The 17,834-nt window shown below is 35.6% G+C and overlaps 1 protein-coding gene across 26 annotated transcripts in view; it reads right to left on the bottom strand.

Moving 5' to 3' along the window:
- Positions 1 to 17,834, bottom strand: part of LOC124132118 — a 239,477-nt gene that overhangs the window by 37,893 nt on the left and 183,750 nt on the right. For 22 of the 26 annotated variants that reach the window (XM_048382600.1, XM_048382604.1, XM_048382610.1 and 19 more), the window contains 5 exons: positions 16,821 to 16,856; positions 14,687 to 15,253; positions 14,429 to 14,452; positions 8,416 to 8,427; positions 89 to 655 (listed from right to left, as the gene is read on the bottom strand). In XM_048382600.1, the coding sequence (XP_048238557.1) occupies positions 89 to 655; positions 8,416 to 8,427; positions 14,429 to 14,452; positions 14,687 to 15,253; positions 16,821 to 16,856 (1,206 nt within the window). Of the gene's footprint in view, positions 1 to 88; positions 656 to 3,399; positions 3,469 to 8,415; positions 8,428 to 14,428; positions 14,453 to 14,686; positions 15,254 to 16,820; positions 16,857 to 17,834 lie in introns of all 26 variants that reach the window. The other 4 variants (XM_048382615.1, XM_048382622.1, XM_048382620.1 and 1 more) reach the window with 3 other exon arrangements.

Here is a 17,834-nt window from a genome sequence, read left to right as displayed (position 1 = left end):
TTTAATAATATAATCTGAAAAGTGTTAGCTAATGATGGTATATAGCATAATCAGATATTATGAGAGATATCTGTAGTGTTTCACACACCCTCTGCCATGTAGTATGACATTATCCCTGGCAGTTCTCCCAGCTGCGATTCCTCATCAATAAGGGTCTGATACTCATCAAGTGGAGGTGTGGTCACCTTGTCAAGCTCTGCTGTATCTTTGACTTTCATGCCAACCGAGTAGATACCAATGCCTTCATTCTGCAGACGACGAGAACCTCCAACAGCAGCTTCAGTGTTCAGACTCTTGTCATTAGAAGTCATCAAAACAACAAAGTTACGAGCTTTGGGACGGTCACCATTAGCAGCTGTGAACATGTTCTGCCGAACAAAGTCAAAGGCACCTGCCAGGTCAGGTTTACCTCCAGGGGTTGGATCTATTCTTGATGTAACTGCTTGTTTCAAATCACTACTGAATCCATATGTGTTTAGGTTGAACATCAGCTTCTGCTCTCTACCATAAACAACAGCACCAAACCTAAACTCTCCCGAGTCTACAGCCATTTCAGTAACAAATGAGCTGGCAAATCCTTTCATCCAACGAAACTGATCAGAGCTTGAGGTCCCATCAAACATGAAGATGATGTCATAACCTGTCTCACTGAAAGCTACAATACAGAAAGTCATAATGATAAATAAATGTCCTTATTGTTCCAATCTTTAGAAACAACAGTCCATCTGATGCCAAACTGCACAAAAACGGTGCAAGGACAACACTCCAACGAAATATTTCTGTCACATTATGTGATACATGCATGAGATGTGACTGAAGGAAAGTGAAACTCATGAACTGGAGGAAATAGCTGATGCCTTCACAGAAACACATGCATCAGAGGAGGTGCACTGGTGAAGGGAGGCCTCTCTTGACAATCCTGGTCAGATGACTGTTTGTGAGTGCTGGTGCAAACTTTTGATGAATAACGATGAGTTTGTGATAAAGCTTGTTATCTGATGATGTTGATGCAAGGGCAATGCATGATACACTTGTGTAAAACAAAAAACAGACAAAGAAAATGTTCGTTTTTATTGAAATGTACTTACAGCAAATATTGTTATATAAAAAATGTTAATAGATTACACATCAATGTTTGCTATGTTGCAACATCCATCATATATAACCCAAGACACACTTTCCTTACCTGAAACCGACATGTATTCAACATAGATAACATGGAAAACAGATCACACCAGATAACATGTTCACAACAATAACAGAAATGAACCAAATACTGAATCAGAATATAAAGGGTCTTATCTGTCTGGAAATATTAATCTCTATGTGTTTACCACAATATGTTAATTAATACTTAAAATGATGCAAATACAACATAACAGTTTTAAGATAAGTCTCAAAATGTGTGGCTCTAGAGTCAGAATTAATATTAACCTGTTTAATGGTAATAATGTGGAATAATGTTCTTACTATGAATTTTACTATTCACAGGTGTAGTGTTCCAGACAAGTAAGTTCCCATGGTAAAGGGAGAAAATAAAAGATAAAAGATAGACACTGAACCTGGTGTTGGTGCCGGTGTTGATGGAGCCCTTGTGACAGGTGGCGCTGAAACATAACAATATTTGTCATAGTTATACTCCAGAAACTAGAGATATAGCAGCTGAGTCATAGGTAATGGTATTGACTACTACTGATCAGGATGGTCCATATAATTTGTTCTGTTAATATATGAAACATTTTTCACAAATTGAATTTGGTTCATTAGCTATTGTCAGTTAATCACTATTTCAGCCAAGTCATGTAAACTTTGACCAACTTAATATTGACAAATGTGGCTGATCATCAAAAGTGAAATAGTTTTCATAAGGGACTATCCATAAACCAACTGTGTCTTTTACCTCTCTCCATGTAAGAGCCCATGATTCCAGCCAGCCCGTTGAAATCACTCTCGTCATTGATAAGCCACTGATGTTCATTGATAGGCTTGGTAGTAACACCATCCAACTCATATGTGTCACCAAGGTGGATACCAACTGTGTATATACCCACCAAGTCATTCTTCAGCCTACTGGCAGCAGCCAAAGTCTGACCTTGGTTCAAACTCTCCTCATTGGCAGTCATCAGCACAATGTAGTTGCGAGCATTGGGTCTGTCACCATTGCGTCCAGTGAACATGTTTGAGCGAACATAATCGAAAGCTTGAGCTTGATCTGGTCTTCCACCAGGCCTGTTGTTCATGGAGTTGCCCAGGGCATTAACCACATCACTCTTCCATCCATATTCGTTCAAGTTGAAACCAAGACTTGGTCCACTGGAGGAGAATGTCATTCCACCCACGCGCCAAATACCGTTGTCAATGCTCATTTGAGACGCGAACATGTTCGCGAAATTTTTCATCCATCCAAAATATCTATTATTGACTGAACCATCCAGCATAAATATAACATCATAGCCTGTGTCAGAGTATCCTAAAATAACAGAATAGGTGGAATTGCAATGAATACAACATTAAACATCACAGTACTATACCAAATAACTGGGACATGGACAACATTCCTGAAATAAATATACCTTAAATATAAAACATATGATGATGTCAAGGTGTGACATGTGAAATAGGACAGATGTTAGCATGGATAGAGAAGACAGTGTCACTGACATGAATAGAGTGAGATGAGAGAAACAGGTGTGTTAAACACCAGACATGGAAAGTTTATTTGTGATTATACATATTGAAAAACTGCCTTCAAGCATTTAGTTTTGTATGCAAGTTTTATACAGCTGTCATATGTGTTCACATACAAATTGTTCGGATCTGGTCAATGTTAAAAAAAATTATTAATCAGTTTGTCTATAAATGTCAACAAAACTCTAAATCAATTTTGTAATCATATGAATGTGCTATTTGTTCTTTTAGGGGCCACTAGGCTTAAATTATCCTATCAGAACGAATCATGGAATTCTATGCTGTGGAAAGTTCTCTTAAAAAAAAGACTTAAAAAAGTACAACAAAGTTTATTATGTATACATTATGAAAGAAACTTGGAATTTAGAATGTTTGTTATATGAATAGAATATTTTTTAAGGGCAAGCACTCAGTTCAGACAACTATGTACTGTACATTCAGTCCAACAAGTAGGTATATATCTTGTGAGATAAAAGGTTTCTTAACAAGACTGAAGGAATGGCAGCAAAACTTTGTTAAGATATGTACCAAAAAGCTGAAGTTATTTGTGTATCTTACCTGATACAAATAACCCACATCGCAACAAATGTGGCTCCTAATAATTCAAAAGTGGTGCATGTGTACAGTTAATGACAGCACAGATAAAGGTTAGATTTCAATGATGATGATGACAATGATGATTGTAATAATGACAACAAGAATATGGTGCACCTGTCCTGGGCCTGGTGGTTGTCGTAGTAGTGGTAGTGGTAGTAGTGGTTGTGGTCGTTGTAGTGGGCTCTGTACATCAAGTACAAGGTGAACCGAGACACGAACAGACACAAAGTAAAGATACAGGTGAACACATGAAACACAAAAACATTGGTTTTAACACATTGACACAAACCAAAACAGGATACAGCACTTGACAGCATACAGTGACTGTCATATTAGTCCTACAGTGAAATAGGGAACCATCAAAGAATATTTCGAGTTAAATTGATAAAAGAAGCTTTCCAATATTAGACCATTGTGACAAAAAGGAATCTGCCAAGACCATAAAGTTTTTCTTTTATATCAAGTTTGAATTAATGAGGTTCAAATGTACACTTCAAATCTGAAATTTCTATTCAGTCATTACAATTCAAATTCTGACAATTACATTCCTTTTTCAATTTCAGATATCAAAGAGACCCCTTTTACCCCAGCTTGGGTGTATTACAGATTATGTTTGACAGAGGGACAATTCACAAAGTGGACACACATGTACAGGCAACAAAAAGCATGCACAATATACAAACATATACACTGGACATTACAAAAGAACAGAAATCAAGGGATAATTAAAATTACATATGTCATTTTTCACCTTGTTGTTTTACGCATTTTAAAGGTATCAAATGAATGATAACATACCTCAAAATTTAAAACAGTAGGTTTCTATCCATTTCGGAATAACCAACTATCATGTTTATAGTATCACAATACTAACAGATCTTGTGAAGTCATTATGTAATAAAAGTGGTGTTATTGTTCTTATTTCGCCGTCCACTTTTTGACATTCTGTCTAAAATAAGTTACCACAAAACCTTAAAGTTATCTAGGAACCACAATTTGGCATCTGACAAAGTCTAATACATATACATTTTTAAAAATGTCAACTGGTCCAGATGAGGAAAGACATTCTTTCTTTCATACCTTCTTACAAAGTGTTGCAATTCCACAAAAGGCATGTTATCAGAAATGTGATACCAATTGATGACAATTTAGAATTTAGGATTTTAGAATTCTGTATTATTGTGAATTATTAACCTGCTTTCGTGAAACGAATTCCACCTGGCCCTACAATAACTGGTGTTCCATCAGGACGAGTAACTGGCCTGCCATCATGGCCTTTGGCTAAATGTTCACCAGGTTTTAACACTACTGGTCCTCGATCAGGACCAAAGACTGGGTTGCCATCTGGACCTTTAGCTAAACTTTCACCAGGGCCCAACACAATTGGTATTCCATCAGGACGGGTAACTGGTCTGTTATCTGGACCTTTAGCTAAACTTTCACCAGGGCCCAACACAACTGGTGTTCCATCAGGACGGGTAACTGGTCTGTTATCTGGACCTTTAGCTAAACTTTCACCAGGGCCCAACACAACTGGTGTTCCATCAGGACGGGTAACTGGTCTGTTATCTGGACCTTTAGCTAAACTTTCACCAGGGCCCAACACAATTGGTGTTCCATCAGGACGGGTAACTGGTCTGTTATCTGGATCTTTAGCTAAGCTTTCACCAGGGCCCAACACAATTGGTGTTCCATCAGGACGGGTAACTGGTCTGTTATCTGGATCTTTAGCTAAGCTTTCACCAGGGCCCAACACAATTGGTGCTCCATTTGGATCAACAATGGGGTTTCCATCTGAACCAACAGCTAGAATGTCATCTGGTCCCAGTATAAGTGGCATGCCACTAGGGCCTATATAAGGTGTGCCATCAGGGCCAAGAAGTGGCCTTTCCCCAGGACCTATAATAACGGGCAATCCATCTGGATCAACAAAGGGCTGACCATCAGATCCAAGAACTACACTTTCATATGGGCCTAAAATGATTGGCTTTCCTTCTGGACCTATCATAGGACGACCATCAGAACCAAGAACTACACTTTCATCTGGTCCAACTATGACTGGCTTCCCGTCAGGACCTACAATTGGTCTTCCATCAGGGCCACTGATGGGTATTCCCACAGGACCTACAACAAATTTCTCATAAGAATATAGGACAAGACTGTGCATTTGAATGCAGACTCTGATCAATCAAGGGAAATACTGCTAGTGTTGTTAATTTAACTGTAACAACTAATTTGGTCATTTCATATCAACAACTTAACAGACTCAACTATATTCACTTTGTATTAATAAATGTTTAACAGATGATTTTTTTCCCTCCAACATAATTTTTTACAAATCAAAAGTGACTTACCTATCAAGAGACTAGGTGGAGAGACAAATGAACATAAACAACACAATACAGGACCATAAAGCATGCACACATACATACCAGACATTTACTTTAACTCAATTTACCTGCCACAATTATTTATTCTCATACTATAGCAAGTCATCTAACACAAAGAAGCTTCATACAGCAAGCACTGCTGTTTTAAAGTGTCATGCATGTATGTTATGTTGGGTAAAAGTACCTTGAGTTTTCAACTGCCATCAGGCCTGAATACATTTTAACTCCATGTTTGACATAACAAAAGGTACCGGTACCATCAAATATAAAGTTCTACACTAATAATTCGATCTAGACAGTTAACCATGACAGCAATTATCTTTGTAAACCACTTTTCTTACAAAGGTACATTATTTGATTCAATATTCATGAGCTGAGACATAAACATGCTATTTAAATTCCCACACTCATTCACAAACTATGCATTTCTTCAACAGTAAAGTTACAGTTACATTAGGAGGTCATGAAACAGCACCACTTTTGCGTAGAATATACAGTGGTACAGTGCTTTGAGGAGGATATATTCAATGTGTGACAAGTTATGTAGTTAATCTGGCAGGTGAGTCCTCATGTAGTCAGTGACAGAAGTAGTACTTAACACCAGGAAGAGCATGGAATACAGTGTATGTATCCATGAAGAAAACAGTTTAAGGAAGATTAGATAACATAAGCATTTAATTTGGTCTTTTTTTCTTCTCTCATTTCAATACCTGCTTTGATATGCAGTGAGGTGAGGTGAAATGGGGTTTAACGTCCAAGAATATTGCACTTACCTAGTGATGTGCATGCACGTGTATGTGTGTGTGTGGCTGCTTGTACAAGTCCAGAAAAATGCCAATTTATATTGCTAGCCCACTGAGATACCATGCCGCAGCTTAATATGAATACACCACTCACACACATTATACTGACTCTGAGCTGATGAGCCCTTAATAACAAGCACCAGGCAGGGTAACAACAAGAACCATCTTTTAACGTCCTTTAGTATGACACGCCCAGGATCGAACCCCGGACCTTATCCGCTCTCTGGGCGGACACTTTACCCCTAGACCACAGAGGTGGTCCTGATATGCAGTGATGCTTACTAAAAGTGAGGTAGTTCATGTTACAAGCCAGAATTTATAACTTGCATCAATATCCTATTATTTGCTATTGGAATAATGGAGATGCATTGATCACTGTATTACATGAAAAGGATCTATTTTGATACTTTATTTCAATTGAATGATTCATATCTCAAAATTTACCTTTGCCTTTTGTAAATTTAAAGTTTGCTATCCACAATGTTTTAGATAGATTATATCAATTGTGTAAAAATTACTTAGATTAAAAAAACTTGGCATTTTCTAATGTATCATAACATTTTGCAATAAAGCCTAAATATGTTATTATAATGGACATAATTGCTTTAACATGCATGTATTATGATCAAGCATATGCTTTCCATCTTTAAAGAATTGCAGTCAATAATGATTAAAGATGTATTTCAAGCAATTCATTAGTCAGACAGATTCCCTTCCTCAATTACTACATAAATCAATCAATGAAGCAACTCAGGCAATGCAAACTAATTTGGTCTTTGGCTAGGTAATTTTTAATTAAAGCCAATGTTCTTTAATTGTATTGCAGTACAATTAAATAAGCCCAGGGTGTTAAACACAGAACATAAATACATGTTGGATACATTAATGAACAAATCATGCACAAGTAAACATAGCAACATTTACATAAGAGAAACATAGTCTTTTTTTAAAGTCATGTCAGCAAATATGAATGTTGATCAAGCATGGAATACAAAATAGATTTTAGCACCAGGACACACAATGTCATGATGGGACATGAATGATGATGATGATGATGATGATGATGTAACTATAGTGCACAGGTGACAGTGCTTGACAAGAATAACTTGTGTTCAGAAACAGTTCACACACTATATTACAGAATGCACTTTATGAAGTACAGTGCCATAAATGAATTTCAGAAGTGATACATTTCCACATGTACATAACCTTCATTTATCATTTCTGAAGCTACTGCAAAAAATACCACATAATGTTATTTGTGTTGAACACATTTATGCACTTTCAAATGAACAGAAATAAACTCCTCACCCATTCCTCTTGAATGTCACATACTTGTAACTCATCAATGGTATTTTTGTGTCAAAAATCGATTTCAATCACTAAATAATTTGCAAGGTAATATCAGAGATAAGTTATGTTAATCAAATCAACTAGAAATAAGTGTTATTTTTATAAAGATGAGATTAAATCCCCAAAGAACTGCATTACAGTGTGTGAACTGTTCAGCGATGTGATGGTGCAAGGCTTTGTTCCACAGAGAGACCTTGGCTTATAATTCCTGTGCAGGCACAATTAGTTTTGTCATACTCATAGCAGTGAGATCCCTTTGTGGAACAGCTTATTTTAGATGTTCAAGAGAAAGGTTTTGTCATTGTGGTGTCTGTCCTTGGTCACATCTAGCCCTGCAGTTACCACAGCCTACATATTACCTACCTTATACATTATATATCATTAGAAATACACAAAATATGCATCTAAAAATAAATTATCTTACCATATAACCAATGAATAAAATCATAGTACTTACACAAAATTATGATTACAAAAATACAAGGTTATATTTCAAAAAGAAAATAGCATATTATTTGTTTTTCAGACAAAATTTGAAAATATCTTTTTTTAGAAATCAGAAATACGCAGAATAGTTTGCTTACCTGTTGTAGGTGCTGAAATATGGAGAGTAGATGGAAATAAGAATTCATTATATTCAGTGAGTGGCATTATCTTTATATAATATAATAAACTTTGTTATCAGGTTAATTGTACTAAGAGTAAACAGTTCAGAAGATATATACAATGATACTGTTTTAATCACAGAATAAAAATAAACACTGTGCAAATTGCACATCTAAATGACCCAAGAGGGAACAATCAAACAAGAGTAGTATTGTATACACATGTATACAGAGAACATGTAAGAGTAAATATCAACAGATACATAGCATATATTCATATGGCATTAGCTGTGGAGACAATGTTAGGCGTTAAAATAGACCTCATGTATTATACATGAATAATATAATAAGTGATCATGAACAGTGGCAAAACAAGACAAACGGTCTTTCAGTCACAGAAAATCAACACAATGGACTATTCAATACACAAACATCATGCATAATCTTGTAACAGATAAAATACAATTAAAGACTCTTTCAAAAGTAAAATGATTGTATTTTGTTGCTTAACACTGCACTTAGCAATATTCCAGCTATGTGATGGTGGCCACAAAACAATTTGGACCAGACAATCCAGATGTTGATATGAGAGCAACAATATGCCATGCTGTCACAGAGTCCGACCACCCGATCCATATAGTTGCCTTGTATGGCAACTAATGATTACTGGGGGCCTATTCTATATCAAACTATGTCAAGTGGTGAGACCTGAGAACTAACTCGTATCAAATATTTTGAATGGTCAAATACAAAAACAAGATAGCTAATTCCTATGTTTTCTGTTACACTCTCTTTTGCAAAAAAGTTTCAACCATTTAAATCTTGTAGCAGAAAATGGGGCAATGACAACATATACTCTATGATATTTTGAATTTCTTTAGATACAATCCGGGTATTCATACTTACATCTCTGTCACATGATGGAAACTTATACATACACTCATGAAAAAGTGAGAACTAACAATGATTACAGCAGGTGTTTACACTCAGGTGAGCATGTCCTTACCAACCATATCCCCTAGTTTTCTTGAGTGTAGATCAAGGTCACTTTACACTTGACTCTTGAACAATTCTATGGCCATCCAATTCCTATTGTTTTCTCTCAAGTACCGAGTAAATACCCATACAACAACACATATGACTTCCTCTCATTCATCTGACAAATACAAGACATAGTCAACAGTGAGGTTTCTGCTTATTTCAAGGTTAGTGTCAGGCACCAATAACAGTCTATGATACAAAGACATCTGATACATGTCCAGGCTCATTTCCAGGAACTCCACTGACATTAGATTTCTGCTTGTCTTCATTGCTTGTCTGGCGTGCCCCTGTAAGGTGCTTAACAGGCCAAACTAGATAAACTTCAAAACTGGACCATGGGGAATTAATCCCCCCCAAATCATGCTCCATTTTCTAATTACATTTGCCAGTTGACATGAATTGTTTGTTGCATTATTGATACCAAAGCAAATTTCTAGTCTTAAAAAAATGCTGTTGCAAAATAAGACTGGGCCCATGTCTGTACCATTAAACAAAAGTTTAAAACTGTTTAGTGAACATAAGCAAGAGAATTTATGGCTCAAAATGCTCAGTAAACAAGTCTTTGAAAGGCATTTGAAATGAAGAACATATGGAAGAGAATTTGTGGATGTTAGCTTCTCTGTTGTAAGGAACACAAAGTTTCCAACTTGTTATCTTATCACTTTTGTTGTCCATACAGGTACATATATATGTTCTCTGCCTTGTAGCATTTATTCACCTGATGAAGAAGTCAGTATATACTATGTTATGTTCCTCTTAATAAAGTTCCTGACATGGGTACAATGTGTGAAGCCCATTTCTGGTGTCCCCCGCCGTGATATTGCTGGAATATTGCAAAAAGCGGCGTAAAACCATACTCACTCACTCACTCTTAATAAAGAAGATGACATCCACAAATTCTCTTCCTTATGTGCTTTATTTCCAAATGCCTGTCAAAGACCTGTTTAGTGAGCATCTTGATCCAAGAAAGGATGTCGTATGGAATGATCTGGGATAAACTGGGCAAGTGGAACAATTGTGGTAAATTATTTACTTCAATCTTTTACCAATGTGAAGTAATGAAGGCCAAAATCATAGACAAAGTGTCAATCCCCAAATTAAATTACCGGTAAATCTATTTGTCAACAAGTTCATAATACTAATTCTTTACTATATTGCACTAAAATGTGTTAGGTGATGTTGTAGAACTATCATGATGTAATGATGGAGTTGATGCACGTTGTAATTTCGTGAAGTATCTATCATCTGAACAAAAATACATTCCATCAATATAGAAATGATAATATGTTCCCAACATTGTTTTCTAAAAAAAATAAAAAAATACTTACAATGTTGACTCAGTAGCATATTATTTGTCTCTAAAACAATTCAGTTCATTATTAAATAAGCACTTCTAAATCAATGGCTAGCACAGAAAACTGCATATAATAATCCAAATGGTAAGATATTGTTACAATATCCATCCTTGATTTCTCTTAATACAGATCATATAAACACCAGCAGACACCAATAAGAATTCAAACATTTACATAAAATTGGTTACTTAAGGGCCAAAGATTATATAAGAGACAAGCTAGAAATGTTTCAATCCAAGCAGTATCTAATTCAGTTAAAACCAAGTACAATTAATATTATATGCGCACATGTGAAAGTTGATGATTCATCGGTATATATACTAAATTCCAAAAGAAATGCACATCTCATGTTGCAACTTTCAAAATCAATAATATCCAATATTTATTTATTTGCACAACAAAAGACACACATTAATGGCATTCCAATCATTGTTTTTGAATTCAAAAATGAACAGTAAACATATAGACTCATCATATCCATGAGACAGACTAGCCAGAACATGTATTTCTGAACATGTGCTGAGAACAGCATGCACACTTTTAAAGTGCAACATGGACTATTAGGTGTTGAAGGTACCCATGAAAGCAAAATGTAAGTTCTTTGTCGGATATGGAATGCACCATGGCACCAACAATATAAACAACTGTCGAGTATTGGGCATGATTGAAGCTGGTATGATGGCAACACAAGTAGTGAGAGATCTATAGGTTCAACCCACTAAGATCTACCATCTTATTGACAAACAATGTACAGGATTGCCCAAGGAGCAGATGCCCACATGTAACATCGTTACGCCAAGATTTATCAAGGGTTATTGCCCATTCTCGCTTGCATTAACGCCACCTACCAGCATTAACTACTGCTAGACAGTTGGAACTCATCAGACCTGTGTCAGCACACAGGATGCATCAGCAGCACATCTCAGATGCAAACATTCATACTTTGGTTGTGCATTTCTTTTGGAATTAATAGAATATTAATAGAATATATATAGAAACATTGTTACAATGTTAAAAATGAGCATATTGGTTGCAGGTTTAACACAAAAGCATAGTAATCCCACTCCTTGAGACAAGACCGCATTGAATAACAGACTGAAGTATGATGTACACATCAATATATACCTCCCAGACAGGCTGAGGTAAAGATTTTCTGCTCTAGGCCTTGTAACTCATCAAAGTCTTGCACTGTATATGTGTTCTCACTGACAGGATGACTGGGAAGTTCCCTCAGCTCTGTTTCATCAGCCAGACCAATACCAATGGCATAAACATAGATACCGGCTGATCGGACCATCTCTGCTTCAGGAACTGTCCTTCTCCCGTTAATGTTGGACACACCATCTGTGACGATGATGGCTACATTGCGTACATTTGGTCGATCTCCATTGTGACTTGTGAACATCTGACTCCGCAACACCTTCAAACTATCTGCAGTGTTTGTGCTCCCATAGCGATATGGGATTTCATCTACAGCTCTGAGCATTGCTGATAGAGAGTGGTACTTGTTGAGATGGAATTGGATATAAACTCCTGTACTGTAGGTGACAATTCCAACTTGAGTGCTTCCTCGGTCTACATCAGCTTCTTTTAGAAGGTCCTTGACAAACTGCTTCATTTTTTCAAAGTTTTGAGCTGTGACACTAGTGGAGGAGTCGAGGACCATGACAAGGTCTGTCTCTGTCAGTCCACACTTTGGGGCTGACATACACAGGAAGAATACAAGGTAATAATGTCAACATGAACAAAGACAGGGAGGGAGTTCAGTGATACGAACTACAATATCAAGAGGTTTTGCCTACTTCACAGGCGTATCCAGAATTTGAATATATTTCTTAAAATTCTTTTAGTGTTATGTGCTTTTGATGTATAAATTATGTTTTTCAGGTATGTTGGAAACTTCATAACCAAACCCATAAAATGAATTCCAAATTTGAATTTAAACAGCATATTCTCCATTTCAGTGATGTACATGTTTACAATACAGCAATAGGGTGCACATGAATTATACAGTGGTCACAACAATACCTAATGATATAATACTTCTAAAGTTCTGTGTGTCATCTGTTGTAGACTGCAATGGCAACTGTAACACTTCACAACTTGACATCAATATCTTCATAAACATTAACACAAATATATCCATTCTGTCTGATTTACATAACCTGAATCTCTATACAATAAAAAAGTTCATCAAATATATTATTCTTAACATTGACTATGCATGCATATGAGAATATCATGCTGAAAGAAATCCCCAACATTCATTCTATTACATATACTGAGGATACCCAGTATCGTTCATTGATTGAAAAAAAGAGATGTAAAAACTAAACATGTCTTACCTGTTTAAATGATGCAGGAAAATATGAAAAAAAGGGAAATATAAAATTACTGGTTTATCGAAGATTTATTTGTTAGCAGCTGTTCGTCAGATTCATGACTGTTAGTATGTTCATTAGTTATTTAATTTGATTATTCAAATTTGTGAAAATGTTAGCATGCTATATGGTTCATGACACTAAACTTTGTTAAGTTGATTGCAACTACATTATTATGCAAACAGATACATTAGTGTCTTATCAAAGTTTACAGATGTGAAATCAAATCATACATATCACACTTATTGCAATTAGATGATAGAACAAGTTTTCAACATGCTGCTTAAAGTAAGCTGTTCCACCAATACACAAGTGCTTTTCTAAATAATTAAGCAACTACCACTATGGACAGAATTTTCTAGTAACCTCCGCATTAAAATGTCATGCGTTGGTCCAAAAGATGATTTTTTCTTAATGCCAAACAAGAAAGTTCTTAAAAATAGAAGTTGCGCATTAACTTTCAGTTTTATCACATGATATGGAAGACCATTCTGGTTTGAACAAAGACATTAAAGTACAGAAAAAACAAGCACTTTTCATTAAGATGCAAGGAATAGTGCTACAGAAAGGAACTTCAAAGCCACAAGTAAATTGTCATGCCATAAAATCCTGACTAACAGCTACCTAACAATTAATATACTTTGAAGATCTCCATCTCTCAAATGTAATGATACGTTTCCTCAATGGTTGTTGTGATCCTTTTTATTGACTGGTTGAAATGAATTTTAAGGTGATAGCATGTACGTATTTCATAAATGAAAAATGAATATTTTGATCAGCATAGATTTTGTAAAATGCCATGCATAGTCTTTTGGTAATATGCTTTCATGCATTCCTCTGTGCATTTCAATTAATGTTCGAAATTGAAAACAAATGATTAAATCTATCAAATGTTTTGGTATAAAAACTGCATTTGAGAGGTTATGCACATCTTGTACCTTGAAATGGAAACTGCTTCTATTTTAAAAAGGTCTTCTCTACAGTAGGGTTAGTGCAATCACATAGCAATACAATTGAAAGTCTTGATAAAATTTGCAGTGTCATGCACATCATGCTGTAAGTATCTTAGAAGTTAAAACAGTGCCACTTTCGTATAAAAGATGAGGTCTTTATAAATTGATTACATGATGATACAATAATGGCAACACATATGAGGATGACATGCTAGGACTACAGTCCACTCAGCTGCAATAGACACTAGGGATAACAACTCACGTGTTGGAGGGGTAAAAGTGATCACTGTAAAACAGGGGTAGGTGGAAATGTTAGGGAACATAGAGAGGGATTCAGAACTGATTTGCCTGCTTGCTCATTAGATATCTCTTTTAAAAATGATATCCTTAAACTTAACGGAAAACAGGTAATTCACATCCACGTATTTCTCATCAATTTGATAAATACAATTACTTATGACTGAAGTTACAGTTGATGTTTCCGATTTGTAGCATGGCAGGTCATCTTGGGAGGACTTACCTGGGCAGACATCTGCAAAGATCACATTGGCCAAGGAAGACAACTCTGAAAACTGCTGCACATTAAACATGTTATCAGAGGCAGGGGATGTGGCTATGGCCTCCAGTTCACGTGTGTCAGACAACCCCACACCTATAGCATATATATGAATGCCCTCGTCCCTAGCAGCAATGGCTTCCGGAATAGTTCTCTCTGGGTTTACACTAGACACACCATCTGTGATGATCAGGCAGACATTTGGAACTTCTGGACGATCACCATGGTAACTAAGAAACATTTCTTCTCTCATCAGACGTATTGCATCTGCTGTGTTGGTTTTGCCATACACATATCTAATGTTGTTGACAGCCTGTGCGATGTTTCTGTATTTGTTGTGAGCATTAAGGTTGAAGTGAATCCTGGCCTTATTGCTGTAACTCAACACTCCTACCCTCACATCGCCTGAGTCAATGTTGGCAGTACCCAACAACTGTTTCACGAAATTGAGCATTTTCTTAAAATTTAACTGATTGACACTGGTTGATGAGTCCAGGAGAATAACTAGATCTGTTGGAACCATACCACATCCTGAAACAACATTTGCAGGGATGGTGATGAAATATGCTGGTTCGGTATAATGGCATGAAGCAAGTCACTCAAATCAGACAAGGTATTATTATGATGGGTCAGCATACATGGGACGGTTGCGTTATGTTAGGCATACAGCCTGACTTATTGTGATATTTAGGTTATGACATATGGCATAAGCAATCAGGACTGATAAATGGTAGGAATATGGGTGAACTATATGAGGTGTTATCTGGGTAAATGACTCATGAAGGATATCATACATGGAGACAATGTTGACAATGGCATTTGGAACAGTTTGGATATGTCATCAATCAGTAGGATAAGGTGGGGCAGTTACATTTATGATGATGCATATCCTGTTATGCAAAAGGTTGCCTGGGATGTAGAAGACATATTTTGAATGATTCATTTGGGGGTTTTGATATGTTGCAGGCTATATTTTTCATCAATTATTGTACCACTAACTTTTCACCATATATATTTTATAATGGAATACAACCTGGGTTAAGGGTGTGATATTTGTGATATTTCCTTTATTATTGGCATTGATTATATATGGCTCCAACAATGCTTGTATTATTCTGATTGCCATCCATTATTGGTATTACCTATGAGCGAGTTGACACGGCACTGCTTCTCTCGGATACAGCATGGGGAGTGGAATTTTAACTAAGATCTTTTGAATGAATGGTAATGATCACATGATATGACATTATCAAAGGTATTTGAAGGGAGGTATAAGTAGGGATGTGGTAACCGTATAATTGATCACTCTGTCCATGCACATGCCTGATTTCATGTGTCATGCTTCAGTCATGCTTGTGAATTAAATAAAGATGTATTTTAGTAAAACATGTTAATATTAGAGTAAAATTATTAAGAAGCATTAAATTAAAGCATGAAGTGATTATTATCAGTTAACTCAGTGAGCTAACATAATTATGTATGTGAGATTCATAAAAATTGGAATTGACTGAAAACAGAAATGTTCCTTGTAAATCATAATTCAAACAGCTTAATGAATAATTATATTGTAAAATGGTACCTCATGGTTTCACAAGTCAACAATCATACAAAAAATAAACATACTTGATGTTATAGATGATAAAACATGGTACTTTCTTTTTGTAAATGCAATAAAATAGAATGTAATTGAATTTATACTTTCTGGTTGTTTTAATTAGGGATATCATGATTTAACAAATTATCATTGAGTCACAAATTTAACCTGACATTATGATACACTATATTATTATGAGTTTCAAACAGAATTGCAATAACCTGGCCTTGTAAATATGCAGGCCAGAAACAAAAAGCAAAATTTGATTGCTTCATAAGTACCAATAGATCGATCCCAAATTTACAAGTATTTTGATATGTATCGTATCATGAACCAAGTTTCACAAAATGTGTTGATATATAAGGTGACATATCTATTATTTTGGCCATCCATCTAAATCATTATATATATAGAAACAAATGATCGAAATAGAATCAGATTTTATTACAGATTTGTCTGCTACAACGTGGCTACAAGTTGCAATGTGAATGTTGAGAACCATACCTTCTGTGGGTGGTGGTGTGGGTGGGGGCGTGGCTCCTGAAAAACAATACAATTTTGATACATCAGTAATGGAACTTCTCGAGTGGAAAAGGCATATTCTAAAGAATCATATTCATAGTTTGATAATGAGAAGAGGTATGGTGGATTTGTAGCAGGTTGAATCTATTAGAATTTAAATTAGGTTGGAACAAGCTGGGCAAAGGAATGATTTCATTCAAAAATATCAAAAGATTTCAAAACAGAGAACATGTCAGAGTTAAAATTGCAAATAACTAATCCTACATTCTAGTCAAGACACACATATCTATAAACAGATGCATTTAATCATCTCTTTTTGGTTAATAGAGAAAGATAAAATCTTCACTTAGGATAAAGAAGTGAATAAAAAGAAAATTGTTCATCAGATACTTTTTACATACATTTCTCACATTTAATAAAATCAAATTTTCATCAAAAGTGATAATATAACATGACAGGAGACAATTACAGTTTTCCAGAAAAATGAAAAGTACTTTGTAACACACAATGGAAACAACAGTTTCCAGGACACAATGACTATATATACAAATACTGTGAAGATTTTGTGTGTACAATACAGTGGGCAAGATTTAGTAACACATAAAGCTTTTGGACAACCACATACACACACTGGAACAAAGATGGCCAAATTAGTAGTGAACAAATAAAAATCTTAATATTATTAATAAAGAAAATTAATGAAATGAGAAAACAAGAATTAGTATGAAATGCAAATAATAGTAAATTCCATTATTAAGGAAGAAACATGGTAAATATTCGATTACTATTTTACCATGAGAGCTCTGGTCTAAAGACCAGCATGCAATTAAGAAGTGTCATTTCTCTAGGATGAGGCTACTGGACTCACTGAAAACAGAAAGTTAGATGTTAGTGACACTAATATAGGCGGTTTTCTACAGATATTTCCTATTATGTTTATTCATAAGATGTATGCCAGATAATAAGAATGGAAGACCAGTTAAGCAATGTTTGCAC

Source organism: Haliotis rufescens, unplaced genomic scaffold (genome assembly GCF_023055435.1).
Source record: "Haliotis rufescens isolate VD_foot unplaced genomic scaffold, xgHalRufe1.0.p SCAF_4, whole genome shotgun sequence".
In the NCBI taxonomy this organism is placed as follows: Eukaryota; Metazoa; Mollusca; class Gastropoda; order Lepetellida; family Haliotidae; genus Haliotis; species Haliotis rufescens.
Note: the sequence above shows the minus strand (reverse complement) of the source record. Positions and strands in the feature narration are given on the sequence as shown.